Below are 26,456 nucleotides of genomic sequence, written 5' to 3'. Positions count from 1 at the left end.
ATCATTTTAATTTCAAGAAGTTAAAAGACTTATTTATAAATCCGAACATAATTATAGTGGAAAAGATAAATAATTTTTATTAACTAACGATGGTATTATAGGTAACAATAATTAAAGAAAAGATTTAATGACCATTACTAAATTTATAAGATGTTACCTTACTCAATCATATTTATAAAAATTAAATGATTTATTCAATCATAATATATATAAAATAAATTAAAAAAATAATTATATACTAATTTAAATATTTAATATAAAATAAAATAAAATTTATTAAATCTTATTAAAAATTTTTAATTTATAACCGACGTTAGTTAACACGTGAATTATAATATATTTTAAATTTAGTTGATTAGAAATGTTTTATTTACACAGATTTTTTATTTATAACCGACATTCTCAGTGTATAACGCAACCTAACGCGTCGCCTTTAGACCCGAAAAGCTCCGACCCGAACCGGGATACTTCTATTAATATTTTAGCTTAGACGGCGGCGTTGGTGAGAGTGAAAGCGAGTGGGATAGTTTGGTACTTTCGAGATTTTCCTTGTGAATTTTAAGGTCCCTCTTAGTCTGCCTCTTTTATTTATTTTATTTCTGTGTCTATCAGCCTGGTTTGGTTTCTGAAAGCCATTAATTTGCTGCTATCAGGTGACCTGGTTTTATTTTTTTTTTTCCTTTTCATTTTTTGGGACCCAGAAATCAGCTTGAAACCCTAAACTAAAAAAAAAAAGCCAGATGTTTTGCTTCTTTTAGCAGACATGGAGTTCAAGGCCCTCACGATCATATCGCCGAAGCAGCTCTTCATGTTCATCTACTACTATCTCCGGTAAGCCTACTACCTTCAGCTCCTTTCTTCTTCACATTTCTTATCATCTACCTCCGTTTTCGATATTCCCGACAGACGTGTTTTCAGAAATTAGAATTTGTTTTATCTTTTTGTTTCTCATGTTACTATCTGTCGTCTTGTTTCTTTTACGGCTAATAGATTTTCTTTTAATAAATTTGATCAATCTTTTGTTACCTTTTTTATATTTTCTTTGGTTTGGATTGTTTGCTATTGGAAAAAAATAGCTTTTTTTTGGGAGCATTATCAGAGATTCTTTAATTTGTTTGGATAAAACTGGGCTCGTGGTTTTTGTTATTTGAACTTTGGTTTTCTATTTTTAAGTTAGTTCCCAATAGAACTAACGTTTTTGTTGTGGAAATGATTTTTTTTTTTAAACTGATGTTTAGTGGTGGGCGCTCTGGTGCTACTTAATGGTTAAGTTTTGGCTTGTGCTGAGTTGGTATGTTGAGTAAAATGACGGTTACTTGGGAAGAGAACCCTTTCACAACTTTTAGGGAAAAAAGTTAAGAGATAATTTACCTTTTAAAGACCAAAGAGGATATCAATGTGTAATAAATACGTTTATAGAATTCTAGATAACTCAAATTTACTTGGCATTGTTTTCACTAAAAATTTACTTGACATTGTTTTCACTAAAAATTTACTTGACATTTGCATTACAGGAGTGCAGTAAGGCTGCACATGCTCTCAGTTCTTTTCTTGAGTTTTTTTTTTCTTTTTTTGGGCATGGAAATACTCGTCAGCGAAGAGTCAGCTCGGTGTTGGGCTGCTAATTTGAAAGACAATCTGGTTGTTATTTTAGAACATATTGACACGTTTCATCGAGCTATTTGTTTCTGTAATATCCAGATAGTTACATTTTTGGAATTCAAGTTTATTATGTATTCTAAAACTTCTTTTCTTTTGCAATGAAACACTGGTCTTCTCTATTTTCACATGTTTTGTAGTTTAGTTAACGTCTCTTCCAGCAGCTAAAAATTTCTAATTTTCTTCTATCTTCTCTGTTTCTTTTGAAATTCTGTATGCAATAATTTCCTTCACTTTATAGCTTTGTTCTATTTGTCTACTCCTCAATGTAGCTTCATTCACTTGTGATCTTTGCAGGAGGTTGTTATGGCCAGTTTGTTCACTGTATTTCATTCTATTCCTATGGTTTACCTTTCTTTGCCTGCCGACATGCACACCATGCTTAATGAATGGGATGCAGAATTCACCTGAATATGATGCATGTGGCTCCTACAGCAATAACCTCAATGTGCGTTTTCATGATACTGTTGGTAATTCTAGAAGCCTTGTTGCAGGTAGTTCAGTAACCCGTCTAAGTGATGAGAATGTTTGTATTCATTCTCAGTCGTTCTGTTTCCCCTCAACATTATTTGATTTTGCTTCAAAAAGGCATGAAACTGAACCAGCTGACGTAGGAATTTCTAGGAGACAACCTGATACTTTGTTATCTCTAGGATCAAGTTATGCTGGGCAAAACTGGTCAACAGATTATGGTGTGTTTGAATTGTCAAACGGCAGGGCCATTTCTTGTTCTTTGTACTCCGTAGAGGTTAGCCCTGAATTATCATCAGTTGAAGCTGGCAGTGCTAATCTAAATGAACTTTCGTCATGTAGAGGCCCTTTACTAAATCAGAGGAGTACACATTTTAGGTTGAACAAGAAGTCTGAGATGGTTAGAGCAGATGCTGATGTTTCATCTTCAGTAAATGTAGCTATAAGCCCTCCTGTACTTGACTGGGGACAGAAGTTTTTGTTCTCCCCTTCGGTGGTATGTTTAATGGTGTCAAATACCTGCAATGACAGCATTTTACATGTTTATGAACCATATAGCACTAACATACAGTTTTATCCCTGCAATTTTACTGAGCTATTGCTAGGACCTGGTGAAGTAGCTTCAATTTGTTTTGTGTTTTTACCTAGATGGTTAGGCCTGTCATCAGCTCATTTGGTCCTGCAGACTAGCTTTGGTGGCTTCCTTGTCCAGGCCAAAGGGTTTGCTGTAGAGTCCCCTTATGAGATTCAATCTTCAACAAGCATGAATGTTCCTAGTGGTTGGCTGAGTAAACATTTATCTTTGTCCAATTCTCTTGATGAAACTATCTATGTGGAGGAAGTTACTGCATGGGTATCTGTTTCTTTGGGGAATATGTTCCACCTAACTGAAGCTATTTGTATACCAGACAGTTTTTTGGAATCTGATGAAGTTAGATCACTTAGTATGAAGGATTGGTTGGTTGTGAAGAGTGGTCAAGTTGGTCTTCCCTTGATGGCTATGCGGCCCCATATTAACTGGGACATTGATCCTCGCAGCAGGGAGACCATCATGGAGATGGATTTTCCGTTGGATTCTGAAGGAAAAATTTTAGGTGCATTCTGTATGCAGTTGCTAGGGTCTTCACAGGATCAACCTGAGTTGGTTATGGTTCCATTTGAAATTGATCTTGAAAAGAAAGAAAAATTTGGTGGCTTTTCAGGTCCTGTTACAGTTTATCTTGATTTTTTCGAGACGTTTTATTTTGGTGGAGCAATTATTACCATTTCTCTGAAGAATAGTGCTTCTCGCATGTTGACTATTGTCAAGATCAGTGAAATTGCAGAGAGGAAGCGTTTCCATATCAAGTACACAGAAGGGTTGCTACTTTTTCCTGGCACACTGACCCAAGTTGCTTTAATCTCTTGTGCTCAGCTTCCTAATGAATTACATGATTCTCCATTTGAATCGTCCGACATTGAGAGAAACTGTATGTTGCGTATACTGACAAATGATTCCAGTAGTCCTCAGATTGAAATTCCTTGCCAGGATGTATTCTTGCTTTGTTCAAGAAATCAAAAGGATTCATCCATTGGAGATAAACATCAGTCTCAGAATATCAAATCTGGTAATCCAATTACAGGTTCATTAGGCAGTGGCATGTCTTCACAGTTCAAGGTATGGGTAATCTAGCTCTTTTTTCTGATTACCTCATGTTTATGATGGTTGACATGTCATTATTGTCACCAAATGTTGATCTCTTATTTTTGTAATTTTGAGAAGAATCAGTCTTTTATGTATTTACAATTCTAGTGATTTATTACTTAGACACTATTTTCTTGATGTTCTAGTAATAATTTTAATATTATATGCTATATTTGGAGACATGCTGGATGATGCTCTTACTGTAATAATTTGATGGTGCTTTTCCAATTCGAGAAGCTGATACAATTAGATAATAATTCATGTTTTTCATTAAGTGATTCGAGTTTGGACACAGAATGACAATAGAGAATGTTGTGTGTTTCAAGAACAAATAAATAAATAGAACAAATATTAATTTATAAGATGCCTTGGTTAGTTGCCAGACCTATCTAGAATACATACAAGCACATACATATACATACAAATGTCAATAAAACTTGGGATATTTGCAAAAATGTCCTCTAAATTATGAATCAATATCACTTGAGCCCATATTTTGTCGAAAAGGTCCCTAGACATTAACAAAAAACTCTGCTAAATTTAATAAAAATAACACTTTGGTTTGTGCTTTTTCTTACAGAGAAAAAGATCCATGTTCTCACATAATATGATAAAATACTGTATATATTCATTATGTAATTTAACTCTATCTTCATAATAGAATATTCTAATAGCAAATAATCATTTAATGAAGTACCTAATAATTTTATGCATGTTTCTATGTGCCATACACTTGCATTACAAGTGAACTTGTAGAGAGGAGGAACTTTAGGTGATGGAAGGAAGGGAGATGAACGTGCGCGGCTGACACTGCCGCACCAAGAAGTGGTCATGTCGAAAGGTTGGGCAACGCATGCGGTTGACGCTGCTGCACTAGGAGTCAGCGAGTACGCATCGTGAAATTCTTGGTTGTAGAGAATAAATCCTATGACGTTGTTTGTGAAGGAAGGAAAGGTGAGCATATACATTTGAGTAAAAATAACCGTGGATTTGGGGTTTCAATCTTCTACAACAAAGAGGACGTTGAGTGATTGTTGGGTGTATTCAGGGAATTCTACTGGTCCATGGGAGAGCGTTTCTGGGGAATAAATAAGAGGGGGAGGAATTACTCATTGTGGGTGATGTTAGAGCATAATAAAAGAGGGCGTTTTCTGGTATTTATAGAGGAGAAAGGGGAGATAGTTTCCTGCATTTTCTTGCTGGAAGGGAGAGGTGGGGATGGTGGAGAATGATGGTCACTGTTGCCCAAGTTGCAGGAAGAAAATGTGAGCTGGTGGACAAGCATGGAAAGAAATCAAGTGAGCAACAAAATTAGAGGAGGATGATTTTGAGGGTCAAGGATGGTCTGGCTCGTCTATGTTGCCCTAGGTGTCGGACGGAGCTCAAAGTAATGGTGGAAGAGAAGAAGGGAAGCTATGCAGAGATGGTGAGAAACAACACCGAGGAGGGCAGTTGGGTGAGGAAGATGACTTGGTTTGAGTTTAGGATTGACGGATTTTGAATTTCAAAATCCTTAAGGTAGGGAATGGAGGGGTCCAAGGAGCTAAGAAAATTGCAATTCAACATAAAATTATAACAATGTAAGGAGAGAGGGTAAGAAAGGTGGAGAAGCCGAAGGCAACACCTGATCCATGTTTGGGCGAATAGTTTCATGGAGCATAAACGATCATAAGAATTGGCAAGCGATCAGAGGATGCATGAGTCGATGAAAATCGGATATCATTAGGTTGTAGGAGTGAAAAATTGAGAACATTCAAGATAGGATCATTCAAAGCTTATGGAAAGTTAAAAAGGTGGGTTGGAAGGATTTCTTGCTATGGGAACGGCAGGTGGTATCTTGGTAATGTGGAAGGAGGATAGAACTAGGTGTGTGGAGTACATAAGGGGTGGGTGCTCAATTTCTTGACTATTTGAGAATTGGAGGGGCGAGGGACATACGGTGCTTATAGGGATTTATAAAAAGGGGAAGGGAGTGAAAGAACCTTGCTGTGAAATGATTTGGACTCATGCAAGCAGAAATGGGATTTGCTATGGGTAGTGGGTGGGGACTTCAATATGGTGCTATACAGATATGAAAGAACAGGGACCCAATTTTCAAGGATATGCGCAGAAGAATTCAATGAAATCCTTGAGAGAATGGAGCTAGTAAATTTACCCCTTAAAGGAGGTAAGTGGACATGGTCTAATCAGAGGACAAGTTCAATGTGCTGTGATATTGATAGGTTCCTGGTATCAACTTGTTGTGATCTCCAAGTTGCAAGCATCTGCCCATAAGTGATTCCAGAAGATGATATTTGACCACTTTCCTTTTTGTCTTAATTCAGATGGGATCATTTGAGGTCTGTGCTCATTTAGATTTGAGAATAAATAGTTAAGTGTGAATGGTTTTTATGAAAAGATTGAAGAGTGGTGGAAGTGTAATAAGGTAAATGGCAAGGTTAGTTTCAGATTATTACATAAACTAAGTCCAATAAAATCTGCGATAAAGAAATGTTGTAAAGAGGAGGAACAGAGGAATAACATGAATACACAATTATTATTTCAGGAAATTGCGTTTATAAACGATCTGGAAGTAGAGGATGCAGTGCCCACATAAGATATTGTTAGAAAGGAAAGACTAATGGTGGAGTTAGCGAGCAGATTGTAGAGGTAGGAGGTGGACTGGAGACAAAAGTCAAAAAAGCGAGGTGGATTAAAGAGGGGGATTGAAATATGAAAATTTTCAATTGTATGGTTAATAACCATAAAAGTACAACTATGTGGAGACAATGGAGATTGAGGACAGGGAGGTGAAGGGAAATGTGAATTTGAGTAAAGGAGCCGGGAATATTTCAGTAACTTGTTCCGCAAAGAATTTGAATGGAAACCTGATTAGTTGGTGTCAACTCTAGCACTTTGGATGAGTTGAGTCCAGAGTCTCTTGAAAGATAATTCTCTGAAGAGGGGTTCTCAAGCAGTGCAGGAAGGATAAACCCTAGGCTCTGATGGCTTTGACATGGGATTCTTACAAAAATTTTGGTATTTGGTTAAGGACGATCGTTGTGGAGCTCTTGAAGGAACTACATAAGGCGAAAACTTTTAATGAAATCTCTCAATTCTATATTCTTGGTACTAATTAATTGCCAAAGTGGAGGGAGCAGCAAATATTAAGGAGTTCCGACCAATAAGTTTAGTGGGTTGTGTATATAAATTTATTGTGAAAGTATCAGACAAGAGAATGGTAAAAGTGTTGAGTAAAGTAAAGTGGTTGGAGAGCCAATGTGCATTTGTAAAAAGGCGGCGAATTATGGATACATTTTTGGTGGCTAATGAAGTTGTGGATGATCAATTGTATAAGAAGAGAGATGAAGAGTAGTGTAAACTTAACATGAAGAAGGCGTATGATTATGTGAATTGGGGTTTTGTTGGCTATATGCTTGTAACAATGAGATTTGGAGATAAGTGGTGAAATTGGACCATACTTGCATCATTAAAACTTCTTTTCCGGTTATGATGAATGGTAGTCTATTGTTTTTTTTTTCAAGAAGTATCTTGAGGCATAAGGTAAAGAGATCTGATTTCTCCCCTATTGTTTATGATTGTAATGGAAGGAGTGAATAAGTTGTTAACGAGAAGTAGGGAGCTGGGTTTGTTTAGTGGACTCAAGATGGGTGAAGGAGAGATGACAGAGGAAATAACATATTTATTTTTTGCCAATGACATTTTGTTATTTTGTCAACTGGAAGAGAGATCACTACTAAACCTTAGATGTGTTCTGCTCTGTTTCTAAGTTGTTTCTGGCCTCAATATAAATCTTGTGAAGTATGAGATGATAAGGTTGGAGAATGGGAGTAACATTAGAAGATTAGCAAAAGCTTTAGGCTGCAAAGTTGTGGACCTACCGGTCAAATATTTGGGCGTGCCACTGGATGCTAACTACAAAGATATGAGGATTTGAGATCCTATTGTTGCTAGATTTGAGAGGAGACTTGCAGGGTGGAAGAGAAATTTACTAGCCAAAGGTGGTCAACTAACACTCATTAAATGTGCACTGCCCAATCTTCTTGTCTAGTATATGTCCCTATTATCAATCCAAGTGAATGTCGCTACGAAATTGGAAATGATTCAATACGAATTCTTGTGGGGTGATTCAATGGAGAGAATGAAATACCACTTGGTAGTTTGAGATCCGACCAAAAGACCATTGAACCAGGGTGGGTTGGGATTGAGATATGTTGTTGATATGAATCAGGTTCTTCAGGGGAAGTGGATGTGGCGTTTTATGAAAGAAATTGACATTTTATGGAGAAGAATTATTGAGTCGAAGTTTGGTATAGTAGATAGATGGCGGTATTCCATAGTGTTGGTTAGGCCACATGGGAAAGGGTTGTGGAAGAGGATTTGCATGTGAAAGGCAAAATTTCAGGAGTGTATTAAGTAGAGAATTGGAGATGGAGAGATTATTAGTTTATGGTAGGACATTTGGCTTAATGGAGAGGCTATGGGAGTTAGATTTTTATGGATTTTTGCAATTGTACGATACATTAGAGAGGCTTTCACTAAAGCTGGGGACGCAAGAAGTGGCATGTAGAGGTCGTGCGGAATCTCAACGACTGGGAAATGGACGAATATGAATCTCTTTGGAGCTCTTTGACATGGGTTTAGCTAAATGAGGATTATGACCAGCTAGTATAGACCTTTAGTGCAATGGGGAAATTCATTATGGGGATTTTATACAAGTATTTGACCATAGGGAACATGATGGTTAATTGGTGTTGTTTTATTTAAAAAAAAAAAGTTAATTGGCATTGTTTATGTAAGAGAGTGGAGGAGACTTGTGACCATATTCTACTTTGGTGTCCCACCACATATAGTTTTGATTTATGACTGTTGGAATTCAGGGATACAAATGGGTCATGGCTACAACTGTTAACGAGGAGGTTTGGGCTTGGAAAGATATTACGAGTCAAAAAACATATGGGGCTTATTCCATTGGCAGTTTTTTGGGTTGTGTCGAAAGAAATGAATATGAGAATTTTTGAGGGAGTGGAGGAGGGTCTTGATAGAATTAGAGAAAGATGGTTGCAAACCTTTTATTTTTTTTGGTAATAAACCAACCATTGTATTCCATGGAAAATCCAGGAGAATTAATTAATATGCTAACTAATATGTAAATTTTTTTGTATATGGGTTTGCACCTCCTCGGTGTCTATATTAATCTACATACTATACTCTTTTTTTTTTTTTAAAAAAAAAGACAACCCTAAAGCTTTACCTGTCATTTTTTTGAACCAAAAAGAATGTGTATAGTATATGTCACCCATGTACAAAATATTTATATCTCAATTAGAACATCAAAGACCTTCCCAAAAGCTTTACCCTCATTTTAATATATAACTTTTGGATTTTCGAGAAGTAAAGGTCGTGATTAATGCTGAAGTTAAATAAGCTGTAAATAATTTCAGGAGAAAAGAGAGTGCTACTTACCGTTACTTTGGGTCTGTGGTTTTTCATTTGCATCAAAAGTTATAAAAGAAATGGATTTTCTTAATTTTTTCTGTGAAAGAAGAGGACAAAAGTGTCAACTATTGTAAGTTTAGAGGACTCTTTTGTCAGTCTTCCTAGAATCTTACAATATAGGGTTTATACTGTTTTACTAACTACTTCTGGATTAAACTGATATTTGTCAATATTGTCTCCTATCAAAATGGGAAGAAGGAAGAAACCAGATAGTTCATCTTCCTTGTAGCACTGTTGTTGGTTCATACTTTTAAGTCTTTGGGTTTTATGTTGGTAATAGTGCATAAAAGAAATGCTTGATGCTTTTTGAAGATAGCCTAGTTTGGATGTAGCAATAACCTTGATGATTGCAATGAGAATGTTGTCTCATTATGATATGATAATTTTCCCTTTATTCCAGTATTGCCTTTTCTTTTATTATTCTGTTTCTTCTCACGTCTGAAGCACTTTGTCCTTCCAAGGTCTCTCTTGCAGAGAGTATAAGCAAACTGCTAAGTTCGGATTAACGTCGAACCCTTTCACTAGTACATGACAATGGAACTTCTTTTCAGAAAATAAGAGCTAAAATTTCCATTATCTTCATGGAACATGGTATTGGATTCTGTTTCATACCTATGAAGCTAATACCACCATTTTAGTCCCAGACAGTAATTCTTAACCTTGTCCATTCATCTCCTAATGAAGCATCATATTATTCTGTTTCTTCTTATGTCTGAAGTACTTTGTCCTTCCAAGGCCTCTCTTGTGGAGAGTATAAGCAAACTGCTAAGCTCAGATGCTGCATCTTCCGCTTTCACTTACATATTAAGCTGTACTGCATAAGCATGGCCTTGTAGATATGTAGGGTGGTTCCCTAAAGACTAAAGATTATATCATATGAGAATTAGATGTTTCTAATGCCTTATTGTTGCAGGCATTTGAGACAGAAGAAGCAGATGAAATGGTTCTGAGAAACTGGAAATCTCTAGGCACTACAAATGGTATGTCAGTGCTCGATGACCAAGAATTGTTGTTTCCAATGGTTCAGATTGGAACTCATAGCTCCAAGTGGATCACTGTAAGAAATCCTAGCGGACAGCCAGTTGTGATGCAGCTCATTCTTAACTCGGGAGAAATTATTGAGGAGTGCAGGGATATGCAGGCTCCTTCTGGCAGTTTGGTTTATATGGAACCCGCTGCACCAAAAAGTTACGGGTTCTCAGTAGCAGAGAGTGCAGTGACCGAAGCCTATGTCCAGCCTTATGGTGAAGCATCTTTAGGCCCTGTATTCTTTAGTCCTTCAAATCCATGTGGGTGGAGAAGTTCAGTTCTGATTAGAAATAACCTTTCTGGTGTGGAGTGGTTACCTTTGAGGGGTTTTGGAGGGTCACATTCTTTGGTCTTGTTTGATGGTTCTGAGCCTGTCCAGAGCATAGGCTTTAACCTCAGCATGTCAATCCCTCTTAATATTTCTCCACTTGATATGTTTTTTCACACAGAAGAGACTGCTTTTGCTTGCTCTCAGCGTCTGTCTAAAGAGATACATGCCAAGAACGTGGGAGATTTGCCAATTGAGGTGAGAAGTATTAAGGTCTCTGGGGCAAAGTGTGGACTAGATGGGTTTATGGTGCATAGTTGTAAAGGATTTTCTCTCAAACCTGGAGAATCAACCAAGCTTCTAATATCATACCAGACTGATTCTTTGGCTGCTATGGTACATAGAGATCTTGAACTTGCCCTGGCTAGTGGTATACTTATCATACCTATGAAGGCAAGTCTTCCTTTTTATGTGCTCAATATCTGTAAAAAGACAGTTTTCTGGATGCGATTGAAGAAATTCTCTGTAGCCATTCTTTTGGTTGCTTCTTTAATTTTCCTGGTAGTTTGTTGCATATTTCCACAAGTGACGGCAATGGGCTCCCAGGATTGCTTTGATAAGGAGAAAATCTCCATTTGCACAATCAGCAATTCTGGTAAAAGTTTTCATTTACCTTGCAACCAGAAAAACAGCAAATTTTCTGTGTCTGCTGAAATAGGCTGCCTTTTGAGATCAATTGGGGGAGGGAAATCCTCAAAGCATGCCTCTGGTAATGGATATCCTGATAATGAAAATGTTGCTCCAGAGCCTCAGCTAGCTTCTCCACTTGCAGTACGACCTTTAGAAAATCAGAGAGGAATTAATAGTTTGCCAGATACTCAAACTGGAAATTCTTTATCATCATTCTCTAAATGTGCAACAGTTAATGATTCTGGTGCAACGGAAGCGTCTCAACCTGCAAATCTCACGGTCAGGATTGGAAAAGAGAAGGGAAGAAGGAGAAGGAAGAGAAAGGGTGCAGTTACTGGATTAACAGCTCTGTTTGACTTATCTAGTAGTCAAAGTGGAAATTCAACTCCTTCATCTCCTTTGTCCCCAGTCATGTATATGACGACAAACTCTACATGGCCACCATCTCCTGATGCCAACCAGTCTGTTGAAGCTAGAAATCCATTTGCTCGAGTGTCTGACCGGCCTTTGAAGGAGGTGCAAGTCTCTCTATCGGATTCAGGGGCACATATGGTGGAACACAATGTCCCTGGAAAGCACTGCAGTAACACAAATCATTTTTATACTCAGGAGCAGTCTTCAGCCCCCGGACGAAGTGCTTCTAAGCTGGTTTTGTTGCCTCCTCCATCTTTTCCTTGTGCAAGTAGGCCTGTCCCAAGGATTCAATGCACTTCTCCTTTGGCCTCAACATCTACAGTTGCTCCTCATGCTCGTGCTCCGGGTTCCAACCTCTTCAAGCAGAAAGCAGTTCAAACAGAAGAGAAGGCAAGGGTGGGGAATGAATATGTATATGATATCTGGGGTGATCATTTATCTGGACTCCATTTAACGGGTGGGTTAAAGGATGTTACTTCCCTGAACTCTAAGTTTCCAGAAAGTAACTCTGATAGTTTCTTTCTCAAGGGTCCTCAAACCTTCATGGCAAAAACTCAGCCGAGGTATGTAAGCTTCTTTCATCAGGAGGGATAATAAATATAAATGAAGAAATAATTATGGAATCTCCTCGCTCATCTGGGTCACCCAATTTATTCATTTCACTCTTTTAAAATTCTCTGGTAAAAAGGTGAAGATTTTTGAAAAATGGTACTAACCTACAAGCAATCCGTTGGCATAGATTTAGAAACCGACATAGATTTAGAAACTAGAACCGTGATTGGTTCATTTTAAACTTTTGAGATATTTGTTATCCTGTTTTTTTTCCCCCTTAAATTTAATCTTTTCCTTTCTTTCAGTAAATGGTGTTCTCTTTTCCTTGGATTGTTTGATTTCTGCCTTGTTACTGAATTGAGTTCATCCTTCTTCCTTCAGTAAATTATCGTTCTTTTTTTATGAGTTCATCCTTTTTTTTAATTTATTTTTATTTTTTAAAAATTTTTTGGCTCAACATATCAGTGCACATACATCTGAGGACACTTAGGTAATGTTGTTCCCTTTCCATTACATAGGAATCTCACACTTGTGCTTCATTTTCCATTACTTCTAACATATGAGTGTGTGAAGGGTGGGTTGTGAGTCAGATTAGAGGGTGTTGATGGTAAATGTACAGTTTTTTTTTACTAAAACTTGTATAAATTGATACGGATACTAAAAAAGTTAACGAGTTTATTGGAGGTGAAGCATACATGTCCTGCCACATCATACTAATGCAGGCTGCCTTTTTTTTTATTATTATAAGTAATGTACGGACTGCTTATTATATCAAAGATTCTCATAAATAAGCAGGCTGAATGTTACACGCTAAACAAATACAATCCTCCTTATTTGTGGTTATTGTGTTAGTGCCTGGCCTGAATCTTGATAGTGGTTAATACTGCGACATGCTCGACTTATTTGACTAATCGTTTCTTAACACTTCTATTCCATTAGGGGTAGTAAATAGTTGTAGAGTACATATCATAGATTTCAGCATTTTGCATTAATTTAATATTTTGCGATAATTAGTAATTTAATTTATTATTTCTCATTTTATAAGAGTTAAGAGATTTAGTCTTCACATACTTTCAACCTAGCGATGTGCAGGTAAGTAATGGATTGTAAATTATTGATTGGACCATTTCTTGTAATCTTAATCGTTTAAAACTTATTGTTCAAAAATGCTAACGACATATTCTTTGTTCTCTGCAATGATGATTCTCCTTGGTGTCCGAGATCCCAAACTCTGAATTAATTGGTTCCCAGAATTTTTTGTTTTTACCATTAAACTATTATCCCCTTCTCCCATTGTTACAGTTACCAGGAATAAATTTTACTTTCTTAAAAGTGCAGATTAGATGTGAGCTTTGTATGTTTGCAATTGTGAAATTTAAAACATTTTGCATTGTAAACTTAAAAAATTCAACTAGTAAGGTTTGGTTTGAATTTCGCTCTACTTTTACGTAATTTCTGCCTCTAGTTTTCTCATTAAGATTGGCATGTGGAATTAAAACATAATTTGTATAATTTTATCTTTATTTCTATTTTGAATTTTTGTGGATGGGAATTTATTCTTATGAATTGAAGTGGGAATTTAATTCTTGAATACGGTGTTAGGATAAAATCAAATATAAAACATGTTCTAGATCTATGCAGTAAGACCAATATAAAAATTGAAGTTGAGAATTAAGTGATAATGGTATGAAAATTGAACTAGTCAGTTGCCGCCCCAAACAAGAAAAGGAACTAGTCTTAATCTAATTGATATGTGATCACCCCCTTATTGGGCCAAGGTCTATCGTGGCTGTCCAACTGAAAAATTACATAGCATATAACAGAGATTTACGGGTCTAGATCTGGACGATTGTAAATTTTGGTCCATTTTCCTACCCAATCCTGCCCCAGATTGAATAATTTTTTTATTAACTCATTTTATCAACATTTTCCTTGTTGGGTCACCACATGAATATCTATCATCCCAACTTCATGGGAAAAAAATATTGATGAACTTGTGATTTACAGTTGGTCAGTAGACATTATCATCGATATTGTCATCATCATCATTGTCTTGATTATGATTATTGTTATTGATGTTTATTATATAAGTGTCTTTAATAATTTGGTAGAATTAAGCTTCATTTTTAAACTAACAGTCAAGTTTTTCCACAAGTATAAACAATATTTTTTACTAGGCACTTACATGATATGTTTATATTCACAGTTTCAGTTTTTATACTCTTACAGATGCTATTTCTTTATTGAATAAACTATAGTCTATCTTTTCATGCTTTTTTGAAGCAGAATTATTTGTTTTCTTACTGTTTCCATAACTTCAGGCATGTGATCGACATGTAATACATATTTAACTATCAGTTGATGATTAGTAAGAAACTAAACTGAAATTGCTTCATATATTTGTTATACATAGAATGAATCTAGTTATTATTATACCAAAATCTGGAGGACTTCCATGAAATTTAGCCTTGTTTTTTAGATGATTATTTTAAAACTGTTGATCCAGGTCAATTCTTATAAAAATATGTAATCTATTGTAGATTGTAAGAAATGACCATATTGGATAAAACTAAGAATTATTTGAGAGACAAGTAGAAGGATAGACAAACAGATAATCAATGAGAGCTGAGTTTCTCGTTGCAACTATCTTAGCCATTGCTGATCCATTACTGTTCCATGGGCATAGCAAAAGATAGGTCTCATCTAGCAGACCAGACAGGCACACATGTTGCCCCACAACAGAGTTGTCAGTTTCCAATGCCAAAATGCCCTAGAGGTTGTTGGCTGTAAGAGATTTAGTAGTTGAGATTGTTAGAATGTTGTAACTTTCACCTATTATTGCTCTCTGCACGCTAACAATGCTGTTGCTGGTAGTAGTTACCAAAGAACTCAGAGCACTGATACAGATAAGACTGCATTTTTGTTTCCATGAGACTGATGTTGACCTCAGACTGCTCTGTCTCACTGGGCTGTTTAATGTATTGATTATTAACTATATTGCCTCTTTCTTCCTTTTTACATAGCATTTAAGTGCCTGTTCTTACTTTTTACATAGCATTAAGTTCCCTCACTCCATTTTATCCTTGTATTTAAAATGTTTATGGATGATTTTTTAGTTAGTGTATAGGTTTGAATATGTTTCTTGAAAGAGCTGGCAAAGCTCAATAGCAACTATACGTTGATCAACCTCACCAACCCAGAGAAAATCAAGTCTTCGCAATCATTATCTAGGTCGTTTTATGTATTTCTCAAATCCTGATAATGTCTTGCTTGTGTTTTCTAACATGTTAAGCCGTCTATATAAGTATGCAAGTTAATGATTTTTGTGTTTCCCGGACCCGTGTGACTTGGGTCCATTTTTTTGAGAGTGAATATATATGCACACACACATATGGAGCATGGACCACGCCTACAGCAGGCAAGGAATGTGACCTATCCTTTCTCGTTAGGCTCTTAGCTTTTGGGACCTCTGCATGTCTTAGCAAAGTTATATGACAAAAGCTTAAGATAGCTATTCATTACGATCTTGCCAGTGTTTCAAATCGTCATGGATGATAAAGAGACAGGATAATTCCTCCCATACTAATAATCTGGTAGATGGTTTTTTTTACTTTTGGTAATCTACTAAGATTGACACATACTTGACTGTATATTTTATTTCGAATGAAGAAAAAAAAATTGAGAAATTATGAGTATGAACTATATGTGTGTGAATTTTGCTATTATCGTATCATAAGAATGTTAGATTCACATTTGTAAATGTGTATGGCATTTGACGATACCATGCAGAAAATACTGTAAGCTGTAGAACGTACTTAGTATTCAGTACTGGTCCGGTTAGCAATTCCGAGGTCCTTTAATGGTGATGGAGAGAGGGCAGATGATCCAACAATTTTAATAGCCTGGTGCCGTTTAATCCAATTATTGTTTTTGTTATTATTGTTTTGATGCTAATGAGGCAGTTTCTGCTATTAACTTGTACAAAATCCAGTATATATTACGTTGAATTGAGAGTGTGAAAAAAAAAAAATCGTACGATAGGTGTAAAACATTTAGACAATTTTTACTTTGGTACATAAAAATGTACATATTTTTTATTTTTTATTTTTATCTATTGTAAAAATTCTTGTAAACATACAGCTTCTTGCAAATTTTATATTCATGATTAAAATTGTTAAGTTCATGATTAAAATATAAAATCAAATGGGATTTGCAACATGTGATGTTTAGTAGATTTGTCTTAATGTATTTTTTCATTTTACATTGATGTATGCATATTTCTTGGAAGAAAAATATTCTGTAATGTTACTATTTCTCCAAAGTTTTCCAAGTTACAAAAAGGAATTTGTTGAAAGTTATTGAAGTTAATATATATAATTACTGTAATTGAATATGAAAATTTTCAATATATTAATGCAGTTTGTCTTGATAGAATCATAATTTGGTGATGTACTTGCCCGTGTATTCTTCTACTTATTTATTTTTTTCTGATGCCTTTCAGCCAAGTGTGCTGGTTTTTCAGATTTTGGTTGCATCCTTTACAGTTTTTTTTTAAATATTTTTAATAGTATACATTCCACCAACGGTCCGGTCCACTTACTTATTATATGTCATGTGAGCTGCTGATCGTGCCGCCAAAAGCAACTACTCACAAAGCGGCGAGCACTGGCGTCACCAGCTTAAAGTTATAAATAAATGTGTGTGCGTGTGTATAGAACTATAACGATAAGCTATGTGCTTTTAGATCTTCTTGGGTGATGTATCTAATTAATTAATTAATCAATCTAAAGTATAAACTAAGCATGCATCTTTAGATATTTAAGGACCATTAACTACCCATCAATTGTTGATTAATTGTTGCTTGCAAACATCAAAACAGTATATACATACATATACATATATATACATATATATATATATATATATTACAAATCGACTGTATGTGTTGGTTATCACCATTAATATTGAGTGGAACATAAAGAAACCTTTAATTGCATGTGGGTGGATGGATGATCTGCTTGCTTTTGCCATTTTTCGAAATCGCATCACACAAGTAAAAGCTTTTACTATTTATTCCTCTTTTCTTTTTCTAATTTTCATTTTTATTTGGCTTTCACTCTTATCTCTCCTCTCCTCACATTGCATGGAATGAGCTCCAAATTCCATACTGGGTAGCTTTATTTTGGACCACTCAACATATATATATATATATATATGTATATTATACAAAAGTGTCAGCAATTGCCAATTGGGACCATTTTCGAAAATTATTAAAAAATTTCATCTCTTTCCAGCTATATATACCTAGCTCATTTACAATGATTATATATATATATATATACATACATATATTGAACACCAACAAAATTAGAACCAATAGCAATCGCCAGTGTCTTGTTAGAGAACAGCAATCGTCTTACACATTGTCCAGTATGTAGCAATTCATAATTAATTAATCTTTTTCACTTACATTATATTTTGGTTCCAGGTTTGATATTCATCTTTTCTTTTCATCTCTATTTTTTAAAACACGTGAATCGAAATTTAATATTCCATCTTTTTGTTTACTTAAAATATACTAGTGACACACTACTCGACCGGTACCTGACAAATAATTTGTAATTATTAATTAAAAATTTTGGCGTGACTGTATACTTTTTTTTTTTTTTAAATTAAAAATAAAATTTGGCTTGAATATATAATTTACCCAGATATGTATTACTGTATTATATGAATAGGAGAGTGAATAATTAGGAAAAAAAAAAAAGGGTTTACAGTATCGGTAAAGGAGGTTCAATGATTTCCCTTCCAGGACGCATGCCTTACCCTTCATTATCACACCCTCCAAATTCAACATCAACTATACATATCAAACATGCCTATGCACATGAACCGTCTTAAAATTTTAAACCAGTTTAAGATATTTAGTCGCACACTAATTATTTGTTTATTGCATGGACCTTTAGTAATTTTTTTTATTGTATTATGTTGTATGTTTTGGTATGCCTCTATTCAATAACTGTTTTATAATTAGTGCGTATGTATTATATAAAGGATGAAATCTATATATTTTTATTAAAAAAGTATTTTCTTACATGAATTTTCATTAATTATAATTTTTTATTTTGTTAATTTCTCCTTAAATTTAAGGAAAAAAAAAACCCACGTATTTTGGTTCTCATTTGATAAATATATATAAAAAAATAATAAATATGAGTAAACATTTAATTTACTAAAATCAATGAAAAGCTTATATTCTTAAATTTTTTTAAACATATCTAATTATAATTATAGATTATAAATATTATAAATATGACAATAGTATTAGGTCTTTATAAAACTCTATAAGTTAATATTTAACCATTTGTCAGATTAACTTCTAATCCCTTCCATTATTACAATTATTATGCTACATGACAATGGAACTTCTCTTCACAAAAAAAGGCTAAAATTTTTATTATCTTCCTTGAACATGGTATTGGATTGTATTTCACACCTAGGAAGCAGATACCACCATTTTAGTCTCAACAGTAATTTCTAACCTTGTCCATTCTTCTCCAAATGAAGCATCACAATCTTTTTTAACCACATCTTATTGCAAGTAGCTCATAATTTCTAATGTCTCATAATGAGGTAAAAGTGTTTCAATCTATACTGAACTCATTTTAAATAGAATTTAGCTCATAAATAAGTATATGATACTTCTAAATCAATGTTAGATAAACGACCATTTGGGTAGGTGAGCCCATTTTTTTTGTAACGGCTCCGAAAATTTAAAAGAAAATACATATAATAATGTGAGTGCGGAAGCGAAATAAAATATTAAAGTTAACATCCCTTACACAATAACTTAAAAGTACTAAACAATATCACAGAATAAGTTCTCTAAAGGAAATACGAGAAATGAGAAAAATAAAGAAAACTATAAAATATCTAGCATCTACTCGCCGTCTTCTTGTGGATCGGGCTCGGGAATCAGGTCCTCCTTATCTGAAATGGTTAAATAAGGAACGATCTACACTAACCCAGTAAGGACATCACACTATATCATCGTCACAGAAGTAAAGGTTGGTATAAAACCAAAAACGACCAATGGAGCACAAATTTTAAACAAATTTATTTATCAATAATCAAAACATTTACCGTCCACTTACCGTAGTGAGATTTATAAAAACAACTTATGGAAATAATAACATTATAAATTTCATAAATTCATATATAATCTGTAATATAACACATATAATACTTTTATATTTAAATCATCAAACAACAATTGCCCTTTTTTATCAGCCTACTAGTATCAATGAGGATCCACAGGGGTTCCCGCTACACGTGAACCATTCTCCTTAACAAACTTAATTCCAGGGCCGTCTCCATACCACGTTCGGTATGAGCGCCAAAATAATAAACCTCAATACCCTGTCCGATATGAGGGTGACTCCGTCCGGTATGGGCGCCAAATGACCAAGTCTCCATACTCCGTCTGGTATGGGACAACGTTCACGGTAGATTCTCTATGAACTCGGTCTGTCTACCATATCCTAGGATATCTAGTGAGGCTGTCATCTTATCCATTTATCAAATCTCATCCCATTCCTATTTGTCTTTAGTCTCTGTTACCAACTCAAACATGAATACATAAACAAGTAACGTGCATCTAACAAGGCAAGCATATCTTAGATTCCCAAAATCAAATAGTAGTGAAGTAAGCAGTGATACATGCATTCAAACCATAGAATAAATAAACCAGATATCATAATGCATTTAAACTGTAAAATAAATCAAACAGGAATTGACAAAAAATATGTCCGGTTCGGGCTCCATTAGCAACTGTAATTAATTATGCATATCTATTTGATTTGTATAAAATATGGTATTATCATTTATTCAGACTTCAATTCCATGATAGGAAATAGGGTGAAGAGTCCTTACTTGATTTGACATCGAAAACTAGATTTTCATTGCACCTACGGGCGGTCCCTAGGTTCCTTGAATTTTTTTTCGGGAACTGAAACGCGCTTACGGTACCTACACATGTCCCAAATAACCCAAAAATCATATCTAGAGCCTACTCGGCCAATTTTAAAATTCATGCACGGTGGCTCCGTCGTGTTCTGGCGACAGCGTCGCCGCAAGCAGCGGCGATCTGCCTCGGGTTGGCTGTTTTCGGTCGTTTCCGACCGAATTCAGCCAAACTTGCATTGGTTCCTGTGAGAAAACACACTTAGGATCCTCGGTGGACCGAAAAAGTACAGAAAACTGAAACTTACCGGTAGTGGGGCTCTCTAGTGCGACGGCTCCTTCGGCTCACGTCGCAGTTGGGTGTTCTGCTCCAGTCAACCTGTAGAGGAGGAAACGGTGATCACAACGGTGGAAAAATCACATCGAATGGGAATCAGAAATGGTCTCATTGGAGGCAAAAATCGAGACACCCCGTGGCGGCACCGCTGGGCTTCGGCGGCGTTTTCCAGCCAATTGGTCGAGGCTTTCGCTCCGATTTGGCCATGTGGGTTTAGAATCAAATTCTGAGCAAAGAATTTGCTCCGGTACAGAAGCATCTCAACCTGCAAATGGCAGCCAGAAATTGCTCCGGTATGGCGGCGGGTGACGGCGGTCGGCTCCCCGGAGGCTGGGCTGTCTTCTCTGGCGAGGGACTCTGGCGGCTAGGGTTACAGTTTATGTGCAGATGAGGTTATTTATACCCATCCGCTTTTGATATGAGCCATCCATTGCTTTTAATCTGGACCGTCCGATCGCGATTAAATATGGACTGAATTTGGACCGTTCATCGCGATTCAATCTGGACCGTCAGTGCGCGATTCAATCTGGACCGTCCGTGCGCGATGCAATCTGGGCCGTCTGTGCGTGTAGGAACGGATATCAGTTGTTTGATCGCGCGCACGCGGATCGCTCACGTGGCTCTCTCCCGCGTCAGCGTCTCTGCCACTTAGAGCGTCCTGGTTGGTCGGGGCTGCTGACCGGGCAACTGACGTGGCACAACTTTTTTAAATTGTGTTTTAACCTCTGATTTTTTATTTTTCTTTCAAAAATATCCCAGAACCCAAATTTTTACCAATTTTTTCCAAAATTATTTTCAATTAAATCCATAAATAATTTTTACCCCTTATTATTATTATTATTATTAAAATAAATTAAACTAAATTAAATTCAATATAAAATTATATAAATAATAATTATATTCATACAATAATAATTAATAAAAAGAAAAAAAAGGTTAGGTGTTACAGTTTTCCTATCCCCTATGCATCCCATAAAAAGAACATAAACCTTATTAATTTTTGTACACGAGAATCAAACATCTCAAAATCTAATAATTGACGAAAAGATAATATAAGGGAATGCATTTATCAAATTTCTTATAATTCAATCGTCTCAGTCTTGAACTTATTTATTTTTATTAACTTCCTTAACTGACCACACACTTTGTATTTTATCCTCTAAACAATCTTGAATTTTCCCTTAGAAAGTCTCAATAACTTCTCGACAAGCACTCTCTTGCAGAAGATTGCTTAGAACAAAAATAACTTAACTTATTTGTCTATCCAACAATCATTCCTCATATAATATAGTATCATTGTAGAATGGTGTGATTCATGTTGGAAAAGATGTCTCGTTATAGACTCGTGGTAAAGAGATTATAGATGGATAAAAAGTGATGTAGTCTAATATGAAAATTTATTACCTCCTTCATCACATTATTTCATGTATTCATGTAGTTACAGAACCTCATATCAAACAACCCACGATATTATGGAATAGCCCGATTAGCCTAAAGCTTATCAATTTCCTATTGTATGTCGTCCTTCTTATCTTTCAAGAATAGCATATCATTAATATTGCTATCTATTATCCAAGGCATAAAATTTAATAGTTCAAAGTTTGAAGTAATTTTCATGTTTCAAATTGATAATAAGTTTTCACTATCTATACATACCCATGAAATGTCACACTCTACCATCTATAAGTGTTAACACCATATCAATACATGATGAGAAAAAAAAAATTAACTTCTAAAGTAATTTTATTGTTCTAAATAAGGCATAATTATTTAGCTCTATTGGTAGAAGAAGAAGTATAATCTACATCCAACATTGAAAAAATTATGCAACTAATCTTTTACAACTTCCATTTCAATATTTAAAAAAAAAAAATCAAATAGAAATATGAAAGAGGGAAAAAGAGATCTAATCGACCTCATATTTTTATGGTCCTTCCTAAGCACTGACGACTATAACATAGCAAATTCATGGCTATTGACTAGATTATTGAACGACTTTTATTGCTTCAGTTTTATTCATCCCATGTCTATCCTAACTATTCTTCAGCCTTTTCTTCCTTGCGGACTCATCATTTATTTCTTCATCACCATCAATTTCTAGTCCTCCCGATTTTTCTATCACGAGCTTTCCCAACTCTGATCCCGATGAAGATTCTGTAGTGCCATTGTTCCTCTCTTTCCTTCGCCAACCACGCCGTTTTTGAGATGATACTACAGCCGCTATTGTCTTCTCAACTAATTGGGTTCCACTATCGACCAAGAAATGTGAAGTTAAACCTTCACCAATAGTTGAGCTCGAACACATTCCTAGGTTATTCTTCATGCATTGTGCATCATGGACTAGGTTGTCATTACTTGGTAAACCTTCATTCGGAAGAGCTTTGGACAAGCCCATATTTGATTGGGCCTTTAGTAGCTCAACAAAAGATTCATTTATACATGGGTCCTGAACCTGATTATTAACTTGATTTGGCTCATTTCGTGAAAGCCCATCACCTTTCTCACTCCGGCTCTCTTGTAATTGTTCTTTTCCTTCCTTTGAACTCTCTACAGAATTGAGCATCACTTCTTTAATTTTTTGTGAAGCAATTGCAAAAAAGTCAGGATTTTTTGATTGACCCTCCTCCTTTCCTTCATGTGTTATTTCATTTACTATGCCTTGATGATTACCTTCTGTAACCCCCATTAGCTTTTCTGTACACTCAAAATCTCCATATTGCACCTTGGAGGAAATGGTCACCCTATTAACCCCAAATGTTGAAACGCGCAAATCATCAGAATAATGAGTCTTACTCATTTCTCCTTCATTTGATTCATCCCATAGGCTACATAATCTTCGTGTATGGCCCAAACATCCACAATAGAAACAAAAAGGTGGTAATCTTTCATAGCGGAAAGGTACCCAGAATTGTGACCCTATTACTTTAATGAAAGTGCCTCTAGGAATAGGTTTAGTAACGTCAATTGCTACTCGGACTCGTAAAAATGGTGAGAGCCTATTTATAGTAGTGTTATCTACTGTAATCACATGTCCCATTTTGATGCCACAACGTCTGGCTACTGATTCTGTCATGAATTTTGGAGGCAATGCATATATCCGACCCCATATTTCTGTTTGGATACAAGTAATGGAATTGGGATATTCATTTCCCTGAATTTGCTTTAAACACAGTACAGCCTGCTCAAATAGCCATGGAGCTCCCCTCTGTACACGATGCAAATCCTTTTCATTTGAAAATTGAAATAGAATCAGCTGTTTAGCCCATAGAATACCTTCAAACTTCCCAATCGGTTTCCACATCAACCGCATCATTTCAATCAAAGCTTCTGCATTAAAACTACGCTCCGTATGTAATCTTCCCACCAAAAAAAACTTATGTTCTACTCCTTCATCCTCCAATTGTTCATTCTCATGTGAAAGGTGAAGCACCTCCAACTCTGTTCCTCGTAATGCAGATGGAACACGCAATGCCATGAAAAACAACTCAATAGACTGATTCAAACTATTAGAGTCCTCACAACATAAAACAAACTTACTTTAAAACATAAACATAAACTACAAAGAAATTATAAAATAAACAAAATCGTATAAAACAAGACGATAAATAGACGCGGAACAAAAATACTTGTGGCTCTCAAAAGTAAACCTCGCTACTCAAGCAAACAAGAGAGAAACCCACCCTTTCAGCATGACTGGATTCTCCCACTGTATATATAGGGATGATTATAACTATATATATAGTGGGAGATTTTGCTTTAATTGACTTTCGTATACATTAAAGATTATAGGAAAATATTTTTTTTTTTTAATAACTTCAGTACTAAACGTAATATTTTTTAAAAATTTAAAACACTTATGTAAGTATTACACTTTCGCATATTTAAAATCACTTTATTAAAATCCAATATTAAATATATATGCCCCAAACTTTACCTTAACTTCGATTTGGTTCTGCGTCTTCAATTCTAAAAATACAAATTTTGATTTTGTATATTTTTCACAATTGAAACAATTTAACAACTTTAGTATACGAAAAATATATATCTTTTTATTTATTTATTTTGTGTCTCAAAGAATTTATGGACTGATAAAAAATTATTTATATGGATCAATGTAGTTGATAAAAATGTGGATTTTTTATATTCTTATAATCTGAATTCAACTAAATATAATTTTTTTAAAAAAAAAATTATAAATACATAATGAAAATATAAAAAAGTTTATTTTAATAATTATTAAAAAAAAAAAAGTTAATCAGTTAAAAAATTAGTACAAAATTAACTCTGGTAAAAGTAAAAAAGCAGAGGATATGAACCACATGCATGCACGTAAAAGAAGCGTGGGTCACGTGGTTGTGGTAATTGAATATGCAGAGAATCATTAAATCCATGCACTTAACCGTAATATATAATCGCAATTACTATATTCACTGCATCGGGAATATCCCTTAAAGTTACTTTACCCAATTTTAAATTAAATTATTTACTATTTACTGTTAATTATAATTGCCTTCCGTGCACATATTTTTAATCTGATCATTAATGTTTTCAATTAATAAGCAGCTGTTGCCTCCCACATTTTTGCTGTGTTTTCACTCCATTTCTATTGCTTTTATTTAGCACATTTAACAAAAGTTTTGTAATTTCCATTCAAATGGTTAGTAATGTGTGACTCAAGTTATAAGAATAATTATTATTTAAAATATAAATAAAGAACCTCGATTTGACACCTTTATTCTTATGTGTTATATTTTTTTATTTTCAGCCAATGCACCCCCACAAACTCTTTAAAGGCTATAAACGAAAAGTAAATGAAAGTGGGAATAAAGGTTTTAATTGAACTCATCTACTTCTCTTTTATTAAAACATAAGACTGCGGACATAATTAATATAAACATAAGTTGCTCAAGTAAGTTACGATTAATTTCCTTTTTAATACACATTAATTAATTAGCACGTGTTCTTGTTTGAAACAAGCAGTAATTACTTTCATTTCTTTGGAAGAAAAAAAATTATATTTTATCCGTAGCCAATTATGCTACAAGAATTGTATATTTACATTGATTAATTAATAAATGTACATATTTATTCAAAAAATATATTTTATTAAGGTATTTTAAATTTGTTTATATAATCTTTAATAAATTTTTATCAGACATCTATAGTCCTGTAACTTTTAATAATTATAACTGCTTATGACAATAATTAAAAATAAAATTCTAAAGATATACACGCTATTGTTAAGCAAGAAATATTGACTTTTACTTGAAGTTTATTTTAATATTTTGGGTAGTGCTTAAAAATTGTTTCTCTTAACTTCAGCACAATAAATTGCTTGTTTTAATTAATTACAAAATTTAATTTTAATATAAAAATTGGGTCAAAGTGTGAATGTACAGAATATTTATTTTTCGTTGTGGCAAAATCATTTATTGGTTAGTAATTAGTATTTAATTCTTAGATTCGGTAAGTACATGCACATCTATGGCTCACAAAATAAATAAATAAATAAATTTTTAATATTGGAGAGTCAAAATTGATATCGTATGTATCCCAGCTGGTTTGACGGTATACAATCAGTTCTTTGACACCTGTAAGTGTGTTTTAAATATTTTATTATAATGCTAATGGGTATAAGATATTTTTTATTTATTCAAAGAAAAATTATAAAAGAAATATATATTCACTATAAATCATACCTAACTAAACTAAACAAATTACATCGCTGCATTTAAACAATCATCGGTTCATATTTTTTTAACATTATTTTTTGAGATGACTAGAATTAGTGTTGTTAGATAATTTTCTATTTAAATAACTAAAATTATAGTAATATATTTGATAATTAAATTAAATATCTATTTAATCACGCTATTTATTTAATAAAGAAT

The 26,456-nt window shown here is 34.5% G+C and overlaps 2 protein-coding genes across 3 annotated transcripts; one reads left to right on the top strand and one right to left on the bottom strand.

Moving 5' to 3' along the window:
- The first annotated feature begins 500 nt into the window (after positions 1-500).
- LOC110814438 (uncharacterized) lies at positions 501-16,484 on the top strand. 2 transcript variants are annotated; one of them, XM_088217047.1, is made up of 4 exons: positions 501-831; positions 1,957-3,787; positions 10,227-12,277; positions 16,056-16,484. In XM_088217047.1, exons 1-4 carry the CDS (start codon positions 764-766, stop codon positions 16,072-16,074), a joined length of 3,969 nt encoding a protein of 1,322 aa, XP_088073173.1. In that variant the 5' UTR covers positions 501-763; the 3' UTR covers positions 16,075-16,484. The 2 variants fall into 2 exon arrangements, with proteins under 2 accessions (XP_088073173.1, XP_021897608.2); XM_022041916.2 differs by lacking the exon at positions 16,056-16,484 and having other exon boundaries at positions 10,227-12,337.
- Positions 16,485-22,321: 5,837 nt separating this feature from the next.
- Positions 22,322-24,288, bottom strand: LOC110814398 (uncharacterized). Its single transcript, XM_022041845.2, has one exon. The coding sequence runs from the start codon at positions 24,038-24,040 to the stop codon at positions 22,598-22,600; it is 1,443 nt and encodes a 480-aa protein (XP_021897537.2). The 5' UTR covers positions 24,041-24,288; the 3' UTR covers positions 22,322-22,597.
- Between the last annotated feature and the right edge of the window lie 2,168 nt (positions 24,289-26,456).

This window comes from Carica papaya, chromosome 4, assembly GCF_054855325.1.
Source record: "Carica papaya isolate Zhongbai chromosome 4, ASM5485532v1, whole genome shotgun sequence".
NCBI lineage: Eukaryota > Viridiplantae > Streptophyta > Magnoliopsida > Brassicales > Caricaceae > Carica > Carica papaya.
The sequence above is the reverse complement of the archived record's forward strand: the minus strand, read 5'-3'. Positions and strand labels throughout refer to the sequence as shown.